The sequence below is a fragment of the Pagrus pagrus genome, assembly GCF_965226575.1.
Source record: "Pagrus pagrus genome assembly, chromosome: 1".
In the NCBI taxonomy this organism is placed as follows: Eukaryota; Metazoa; Chordata; class Actinopteri; order Spariformes; family Sparidae; genus Pagrus; species Pagrus pagrus.
In genome coordinates this window covers 10,169,175-10,179,455 of record NC_140185.1, presented here as the reverse complement: position 1 = coordinate 10,179,455, position 10,281 = coordinate 10,169,175, and the positions used below count along the sequence as shown (strand labels likewise).

At 41.0% G+C, this 10,281-nt stretch overlaps 1 protein-coding gene across 1 annotated transcript; it reads right to left on the bottom strand.

The window, feature by feature from the left end:
* Positions 1-19: 19 nt before the first annotated feature.
* On the bottom strand, positions 20-8,450 carry lysmd2 (LysM, putative peptidoglycan-binding, domain containing 2). Its single transcript, XM_084365293.1, has 3 exons — positions 7,992-8,450; positions 5,526-5,866; positions 20-1,835 (listed from the first exon to the last, which is right to left on the bottom strand). Exons 1-3 carry the CDS (start codon positions 8,235-8,237, stop codon positions 1,784-1,786), a joined length of 639 nt encoding a protein of 212 aa, XP_084221419.1. The 5' UTR covers positions 8,238-8,450; the 3' UTR covers positions 20-1,783.
* Positions 8,451-10,281: the final 1,831 nt, after the last annotated feature.

Below are 10,281 nucleotides of genomic sequence, written 5' to 3'. Positions count from 1 at the left end.
GCACTTTGAGACGTTCGCATCTGGTTTTAAATACACATTTATTCTCATATTCCCAAATAAAACCAATAGAACTTTAAAGCACAGTAAAACAGCTGTAATAGACAGTTCTCCACACATATAAATAATGCATTCACACCTCGAAAATAGAGCAGTCCCTTTCTGTTCCCAAAGAAAAACAAAAAGCTTCTATGAGGCAAAATGTTCGAAGGCTTGAGTCCGTCCACCGCTTCTGTTTGTGGAGTGCTCGTACGGGGTAAACACTGATGAGGAAGGCCTGAATATACTTTCCATTGATACTATTCTAGGGGGGGATTAAGAACATCAGAAGCTGTTAGCAAGTCGTACAAGCTAATCCTTCTGGAGTTGCTTAGCGCTGTGTGTGTGTGTGTGTATGTATGTGTGTGTGTGTGTGTGGACGTATGCAGCAGGTGGGTTCTGTACAACAGCGTCAGAAGCGTATGATGAGTGGATGGGCATGTGTGCTCAGATATTATTTATATCAGATGCTGCCCTGCGCTGTTAAAGGGATAGTTCACCCTAAAATCAAACATACGTTGTAGAGTAGATTTGATTGTTTTAGTGGGAGTCGCAGAGTTTTGGAGATATCGGCCTTAGAGACGACGGCCTGCTCTGGAATATTATGGAGCTAGATGGCACTCAAAAGGCCATAAAAAAAGAAAAAACCTCCATGGAACAAAAAATCATAATAGAAAGAGTCATGATTGTCCTTGTTCGCAGGTCGAGGTGTCCTTTCAGCAGTTTTACAGACATCTCTAATGTTTTTTGGACCGCGGGGGAATTGTTCGCTGCAATAACGCAAGTTGCCACTGGACAACATCGCAAGCGAGGCTGAGCTGCGCCCTTGTAACAAGTTAAAGAATACATTCATGGTTACAGCTCAGCCGAGGAGACGGCCTTTATGTTTACATCCTGCTCTGTCACAAGCACGATGACTAGATGCAGTGTTATGCTGTAGAAAATAGTTCCTACATGAAACTGCTCACAACAAGCTCTGTGGATTATCTCCAGTAACTGGGTCATGATTTCTGGAAAGAGGATTTTCAAATTTATTTTGGTGGTGCTTGGAGCCCCACAAGCAAAGTGCCATCCACTTCCATTATATTGGAGAGAAGGCAGACGTCTCTGCTAGAGCCCGACTGGTACTTGATTCCTGGGACTGATGCCGATATTGGAGTAACAATTTCTGAATTGGCATTATTCCTGAAGTGTAGTTGTGACAAAGATATGTAACAGAGGCAGTCTGACAACAAACTAAATTATCTCCCATGACATCAGTGTACTGACACATTAAACCTCACTGGGAATTTAATAATTTCATAAGAGTCTTTTGGCATTTAATCTCTTAAAAAAACTCCTTCATATCGGCACATATTGGATGACAGAATACGCCGATACATCTGTGATCGGCCAACTAATATGTCGGTCAGGCTCTAATCTGTACAGATGATATGCCCAAAACGATAAGAGGAAAAATGTACGTTTGGTTTTTGGGGTGAACTGTCCCTTTAAGTCTCCCAGTGAAACTGTACAAAACAACTACAATCGTATACATCGTCATCATAATTGCATATCAATAAATAAAAAGGCAAACATGACACTTTTGTTTCAACGTGGTTTGGTAAAAGCAAAAATGTAAAGAGGAGGGAAAACAAGTGATGAGGCTGTGGTAGTGTGCGTGTGTGTGGTGTGCGTGTGTGTGTGTGTGTGAGAGAGAGAGCAGTTGTGTGTCTGAGGCAGGGCTTCAGGTAAACAGACTTTTCCTTTAAATCTCCTGATATGACGTTGTGGGGGCTGTGTAGTCCTCCTCGTCTCTCCTGGAAATGAGAAGAAGAAGATGGAACAGCTTTAACATTTTTGGAAATGTTTTACACACACACACACAGACACACACACACATACTTTCTTCCTCTCTTTCTCCATCTGGTTTAACCGGTCACCGCAGCGTCTAGGTGTGTGAATAATGGATGAGGCCAACCAAAGAGACGTATTGTTCTCCGTCACAGCTGAAGGCTCATCTGGCCTCCAGGTATACGACACAACACTGCCTTGAGCTTGATAATAAAGTCTCTTTAGAAGAGCTGCAGTTCTTCAGAAGTGCAGGAGTTCTCATTTAGAAGAAATACTTTGCTGGTCAAATATATTCAAACTATTCACAAGGTTGAGAGAAACAGTCTCGCTCCCAAGAGTTACAATTAATTAGGCAAAGAAATACCAAAAAGATCAAAATCAATAGAGGATGGAGAGGATGGAGAGGAAGGTTGTGCACGATGACCTAGCAGGAAAAAAAGTGAAGAGGAGAGAGAAAAGTGAAGGCAGGAGGCTGGAAGAATGTTGCCATAGAGCTATTGATTTTCTACTCTTGGACTAGAAAACATCCTGAGGCGTGACAGGATCACACTCAGAAGAACTCGCTAACAAGAGCCGAGCGCTGTTTGGTCTTTATAAGGCCGCTCATCAGAACGACAGACTCCCAACTCAGTCATTTCTTGCAGGAGTCTAGTGGAGAGTGAACTTTATTCCAACGTTATTCCTCTGGTGTTTTAACAATTCAGGGATGAAAAATCACTGAGATAACTACACACGTATACTGCAGAGCTGGCACCAAAATATAAGTACGGATACATGTCACACTACATGGTGCAAGTGGAAAATTTCAATGAAAACAATTTGACTGCAAAGATTTTCTACAAAAAAGTGTCAATCAGTCAACTAGTCCCTCCAGTTCAGCTTAAGTGGTTTGTGGCTTGTGTCACTCCAGACAGGCGTGCGGTCCATGTTTGCTCTGGGAATGTGTGGAAACAACGAAGTGTGTCTCTGTTTGTCTGAACACACAACAGCTCCACAGGCCGGCCGGCCTCCGCTGTGGCCGCAGTCAGACACAAAGCTCGGCTCTGCCTCAGCTGGTAGGTAAACATTTAAAGAGGAAAAACTTTGTCCTGCATAATCTGCAGCTTTGTAAAACAAGACGCGGTCTAGAGTTACTGGCACGTGATGCTAAACTTCATAGGACATGATGTTCATTCAGTGCTTATATAAAAATGAAATGCTTGCACTTGCGCTGGCAGAGAGTATTTAGAGTATGTAGTTGTATTTCAAACACGGACGAGTAATGACAGTTAATAAACACAGTTGCCATGACGATTCCTTGTAGTTTTTTCATGTAAAAATAAAAAAGGTTGAAAATTGGATCAAAAGGACAAAATGACTAGTGAATGTTAAGATTTTTAATGAATGTAGGAAAACAGTGAAGGTTGAATTATAGAGATATGATAAGGTGTGAACTACGAGGCAGACGAGAGGAGATCACCGATATTTGGAGCTGATACACATCTGCAGCAAAAAGGAAAATCTTGTGTCAGACTGTCAAGATTTAGAATAACCAGTGATGGGATGTTGTATAATTTACTCAAGCCAGGCTATCACTTGTGCCTTTTAACCAATCAGATCGTGTTGTAGGCAGGAGACTCAGTGAGATCACAGGCTGGTGACTACAGACAGGAGGGTGCTCGGCCAAAGCAGCACATTTCTAAATTATTTTATCAGCAATCTGATAACAATAAAAACAATTGGATTGGATAATCGGTCTAATGGCAAATTTCAGAATAACGTACATTATTGCATTTTAATTATTGATTCATAAATGTGGTCATAACTTTAATGTTGAAGCTGGCCTCAGTGGTTTGACTACTTCATATAGTTGAGCAGCTTGTAAGTAAATTAGACGATCATATTCCATCAAAATGTATTTGTTTATTATATTTTGTATTGTTACTCACACAAAGTGCTAAATCTGTAATGTAACTAGTGATCAGAGTTGTTGTAGTGGAGTAAAAAGCATAATATTTGCCTCTTAATTGCAGTGGAGTAGATTCATATTGTAGCAGAAAATGGAAATACGCAGAAGTACCTCAAAATTGTACTTAATAATAGTAAATGTACTTAGCTGCTGTCCAGCACTGCTGTTAATGTTAAGAGTCTTTAATTCTATCAGGAGAAATTGGACATAAGTAATACCTCATGTCTTCAGACCAGCAGTGATAACAGAAATCAGACAGAAAGGACAGTTGATGCCAGCTCAGCTGTCAAACCAGTTAGGTTGTGTTACCCACAGGAAGGAAATCAACGGCTGCTACAGGACGGCCTGTGTCCTCTGAAACACAACAGCATGAGCAAAACACTTCAGAGAGCCTGAAGGGGAGAAACAGCTGATACTCTGCGTCTGTAGAAGAAACTGCTGCAGTGTGACTCAGTCCTGACGGGAGTGATAGTACCAACACAGCCTATTTCTCTGTGAATGGGTGCATTGCCAGCCAGGCGTCCATTACTACCTCACTACTGAGCAGACGTGAGAGCGTTCTCTGTCTCAACTTGCAGTGTCAGGAGGACATGCCTGATTCAGTGAGCCAAATCTCCTTTCTAAATACCTGACTGTTGCATAACATGGCATCTGACTAGTACAGCAGATTAGTAAATGCCTGATTCTTATCTTCGATCCTGCCTCTGTCAGAACACTTTTCATTCTCTGTATTTGGTTTCTGTTCTCACCTCCTGAGCTCATGGATCAGAGTCGGAGCACCTCTCCCTGTACGCATTTCACAGCTAACGTGAAAAATGGGGCTGTGAACGGTGACAAGGCAGTGACAAAACAACAAAGCATATTTCCAGGATGCATAACTACAGCTGCTGGACTTTATCAGAGAAAACGTTCTTGTCCTGTCTACTAAACGCTGTATTAGCGCCTGACCGATATATCGGCTGGCCGATATTATCAGCCGATATTAGGCATTTTCCAAACTATCGGTATCTGCATTTATAATGGCCGATAAATGAATATTTAAAAAATAAGATAAAAACAAATTTGATGTTCCTCTGTTCTGTTGTGACAATAAAACAAACAAGTTTATTATTATTATTATCATTATCATATTATTTCAGTGAGGACTCATAAATAACTACAAATAGCTAATGTTATGGAAATCTGTTGTATGTTTTGTTACGCATTTCTGGATTTTTTTTATTATATATATATATATATATATGTATCGGCCGATATATTGGAATATTGGATTTTTAAATCACCAAATATTTGTATCAGTATCGGCCTTAAAAATCCTTTATCGGTCGGGCTCTACTCAGTATTGATGATCCCTTCGTGACCAGTACCAAACTGGGAGGCAATAGCGTCATTTGCTGCTGACAGGTATCCCTCACTTTAGTGGGGCACCAGTTGGCCATCATACCAAGAACTAACACCATCTGACTGGATGCTGCAAGATAATTACTGGCAAGTGATTAATTACCTATATTAACTTTTTAAATGAGATATAATTTCATGGGATTTAGATACAATCTAACTGTCAATATAAAACAGCCACTCATCAGTTAAATGTATTTAAGTTGTTATGTTGCAATTAGAGCTTCTGTCTGTGGATAGAAGACCAAACACCTGCACACACACACAAACAGAAGCAGCCGTTTGGTTTGCGGGTAGTTCAGCACCTCACCTCACTTCCTCTTCTTTCAGCCGGCGCGCTGCCTGCTTTGACTGTTTTATTTGCAAGTCCAGTCTGTGTAAGAAGTCTTTGGCTGACAGCTCCTCTGGCTGGGGGGGTTTGGAGTCTGCAGGGGGCGGGGAGGGAGGAGGCGTGGGTCCCTCGATGTCCTGCGTCACAACACAGGGTGAGTCTGCCTCCTGGCACGCTGCTTCGCCGTCCCCATCAGGAGACTCCAGAGACAGTCCATTAAATATGTAGCGCTTCTCTGACACCACAGGGATGTTGAGGCTGTTCCTCAGAAAAATGCAGTCATTGCTGAACAGCTTGTTGGCTCTCTTTATTTGCTCCATCTGGTGCATCAGGGTGACAGAGAACAGGGGTTAAAATAGGCTCATTTCTGTGACTAAACTTCCACCTTCCTTCTTTTCATTCTTTGCACTTAAACAGGAACTTTTCAACCAGCTTTGTATCACTACAGTGTTGGTAGTATATGCTCATGTACAATGGTAAACTTTTCTCCATTTTGCCTGCACCCAAGGGCCCCAACTCTTTTATTTTAGCAGAAAACATTAAAAAATGTACTAAAACTACAACAATCAACACAACGGGAGTAACAGTTTTTATGTCATGACCTTATGTGTATTGTGGTGCAGAGATATTGACTGAAGCTAGCATGCTAACCAGCTAGCCCCAGCCCGTCCCGGTCCAAAGATCCTGTGCTAGGATCCAAGTCTGGACCGTTAGCTGCATGGCTAACTGAGCTAACCAGCTAATGGCAGCCACAGTTAGAAGTTACTTGAGTGATACACTGCCTCTTATTTGTTTTTAAAAATGAATCCAACAGGCAGCCAATTCTTACATACTGTGCCTTTAAAGGTGCACTTTGTAATTTTGGGGGAGAAACTTTAATCAGAAGAGAAAGTTCATGTAAGTTCATTGACTGTTTTTTTTTTATGCCCAAACAAACTAAATAAACAAACTCTCTTTGTTTTCATGACTGAATAACAAACTGAGCTTAAACGACAACACAATTTCATACTGTTTTACTTTGTTTATATGTGGCGGACCCTGCCACCTTTCTAACTTCAAACAGTGTTCTGAGGACCTTATGTTCCTCTGAGAACAGCTTGTTTATTCACTTATGGAAAATATATATATTTCTAAATTTGTATTATTACATTAATATTGTAAATATTAAAATTCTGAGTTTGAATTTCTTCTCCAGAACTACATAGTTAGTACATTAGTACTACTACATTTGGTCGCTGTGTTCACGGTGATAAGAAATACTTTTTTCTAAATTTTTTAAAATCAGTCTCTGTAAGTATCTGGAGGATTGGCTGGTTAACCTGTTCGGGGTCCCTATGATTTTTGTTGCTGGACACCTGTTGATGAGGTAATTATGACCTTGGTTTGGTAGATTTTGGTGTAGACCAGAGCAATTGATTGAAATATTATCAAAACTGAAACATGATCGAGGCCAAAATCCAAATCACAGAAGCTGCATTTTTGATAAAGGTGAAATATGTGACAAAACAGCACTGTAGTCAGGCGCTGTAGTGCTGCAGAGATGTCCTGGCCTAGAAATCTAGTAAGAAAACATGTCTGTTTGGTACAGCAAATGTCATAGCGTCATTAATTTTATAGGTTTTGTTTCCAGTGAAAAGGAAAATGATTATCCCACTAATTGTGAGTCATATCACAAATGTAGTATCTGTCAAAATAATGCAACACGATTGTTTTAACATATCATGCGAGCCTGTCTGGGTGCAAATAAACGTGCATTTTATCCAATTTTTTTCCCCCCACCTGACGTACAGTGAACCCTGGGCTTTGGGGGGCCACTGGGGGTCTTGGGAACTTGGGCCCGAGGCAGTTGCGACTTTGCAAGGTTGGTAATCCATCCTCGATAGGATATGTACACACACGCAAGCTTGACAAACCTTTCTCTTTCAGTCAGTGGTCTAGACTGCTTTGACTTGTTGGTGCTTGCAGGAGCATGACTACCAATTCTGAGCCCTCTTACTGAACACTGTGCCTCAATTCTCCACCTCTACAACTTGCACATCACTGGTGTTGGCACATGTTGGATAATTGAAAGTTAAATCAAGAAGTAAGCACCAATTCCCACAAGATGAAGTGAAATACAGAAGTAGTAGTAGTAGTAGTACGTGGTGGACCAAAATCCCCTTTAATAGGCCAATACGATGCAACATTTCTACAGAGCTCTGACTGTTGCAGCATCAGTCTACACATATTCAGAGCTGTCATGAGATATTTCTGCACTTCTGCCACATGATGTGACTTTACAGACTGACCCTGACACGAATGAATACAAAGTAAACATGATGTTAAACAGGCGCGTTGTCTCCTCTCATCTGTCAGTGAGGACTGATGAAATGAATTAAAACTGCCTTCACCTCCCCTCAGATCAGAGCTCACACTAACACTGCAGTGGTTGTGTGGAAACCTTACCGTAACACCGTATTTCAGAGCAATCCCTTGCAGGGTGTCAGTGTCTGTAACCCGATGCTCTATGTATTTCTCCCCCAGAGAGGCCGTGACGCTAGCTGTGCTTCCGTACGACCGGATTTTCGTCCGGGCCAGGCTCTGGGACAGTTCGCTCTCCGACTCGGAACCGGACCTGGACCGAGGGAAGATGGGCTGGCCAAATCGTCCTCCTCCATCCCGCATCGGCAGGACGGGCGAAAACTCCGCCATCTTCTCTTGAATAAATAAAGAGCCCTGTCGCCTCTGTTTGTTTTATCGCTCCGGTTGAGTCGCTGCAGTAACGCAAGTCGCTGATTTAGGCGGCAGGGAGGTTCCCATCCCCGGTCATTTTCAGCATGCCAGCCCGGGGGATAAGAGACATGTTTCGGGGACCACTACCTCACGGCTCGCTTTGTCATAGAGCCGTTACGTTGACGTAAAGACGTAAAGAGCGTGTGAACGTCCAGGAGGAACAACAATAATACAGTTTCCGGTTACACTTTCAAAATAATTCATAATACCACAGACTAATAGGATAATTACGACCAATTAATATAAATAAACATAAATAAATAAATAAATAAGACATGAACGAAAATATATAACAATATGTAATGATAATGAAGCAGCAACATTTTACAGTGTACAGTCACTGGCAAAGCTTGGTTCAACCTTGTAATTATGTTAGTTAGCTACGAGAGCTAATTTTAAACCTCTCCGTTCAGCTAACATAGCTATCGTCCCCAATCCTGAAGTTAGCAAGAGTGTGTGTACCTCACCCCACCCTCCTCTTTCTTTTCATCTTTCTCTATCTTCCTCCACCATTGTTTTTTTCACAAACTCCCTCCTCCCTACGTCTTTATGTTTCTTCATCCATCCTTTTCTCTTTCTGTCACCAAGTTCCTTCGCTTTCTCTAAAGAGAAAGCACGAGCCCTATAAAGGCTGGAAGAGGAAAGGAAATGTCCTCTTTATGTCTCCTGAACACTTTAAAGTCTATATAAAATAAATATAAAATACATTTTCCAATTTGATTTGTATGTATTTCTGGAAATATGCCAAATTAATATGAAATACATACATATCTAAGTATTTTAAATCAAAGCCCTTCTGTTTTCTTTTCATAAAAATGTTTAATAATTATCTTAAACTTTTGGTATCAACAAAAATCTATGACACCAGCTGTGATTAGATACTAGACAGCATTCCTACAGTGGTGGGAAGTACATGAACTCAAGTACTGTTTTAACCCTCTATGGCATGGTGTTGCCCTCGGGCAACAAACCGCTATTTTGGCTCAGACACCGCCCCTTATTATTTTTTAAAATAAATCAAAAGTCTGATGATAAGTCTGTGACCAATGAAATTTGAGGTGGGCGTCGGTTTGACCTTTCGTCTGGCGGTGGAGCATCCATTTTGGGACCATAGCTGGCTTGGACACACTGCTAGCAGAAGGTATGATAAATTTCACTTTTTAACATGTTTAAATTTAAATAACTTTGTATAAATAATATATGTGATGTGCATGAGTATTTGAATAAACACATTTGATTCAGTAAAGACACTTTTTGTCTTTATTTATATACTAAAATGGAAGTTTTTCATTCGTTGCCTCAGGGTAACATTGTGCAGTTAGACCACTTTTGAACAATAATGTGCTCATGGATGTGCAGGGATGCATAGTTATCACCATAACTTTTTTTTTTTTTGCTGTACTATCTACTATTATTCACAGGAAATGGATGCACGAACATTTTATGGTTGTCAGCAACAAAATCGAGCAGTTAGGCTAATTCCTTCCAACAGTGAGGACAGTGAGCTTGAGGAGAGAATGACAGTGAGGAAGATTGGACCCCAGAATCAGGTTTGAGGGAGAGTTAGGAGAGGGTTAGAGTTAGGAGATCAGGGCTCCAATGCATTTTTTGAATTTCCAGCCTAGATCCACCTCAGCCAAAACCTAGGGGTTTAGTTACTCTTTCATGAAATGTGTGTGCGTGTGTGTGTGTGTGCACACGTGGGTGAAGGTATATGACCTATTCTAATTTTATGCTTCCTGGTTTCTTTTGGAAATAGATGGCCAATCTGATGACAATCAGTCTGTGGATGAAGAGGAAAATGAAGATGATGGTGATGATGTATCAGAGGAAGATGTTCCGCGCTTACCCGGGTGGAGAACACCGGAAATTGTTGTTGTTGTTGAAATAAAACTTCTTCTAATGTATTTATTGCTTGTTTGTTCCTCATTCCACTGATTATATAATATAGAAAACCTTGGCG

What these genes read in the sequence shown, in the direction of transcription:
- lysmd2 (XM_084365293.1), bottom strand. Translation starts at nt 8,237, where the DNA reads ATGGCGGAGTTTTCGCCCGTCCTGCCGATGCGGGATGGAGGAGGACGA. An exon ending in CTCTGAAATACGGTGTTACG is followed by an intron (nt 5,867 to 7,991) that starts GTAAGGTTTCCA and finishes CTGATGCACCAG; the next exon opens with ATGGAGCAAATAAAGAGAGC. An exon ending in CTGAAAGAAGAGGAAGTGAG is followed by an intron (nt 1,836 to 5,525) that starts GTGAGGTGCTGA and finishes TCTCATTTCCAG; the next exon opens with GAGAGACGAGGAGGACTACA.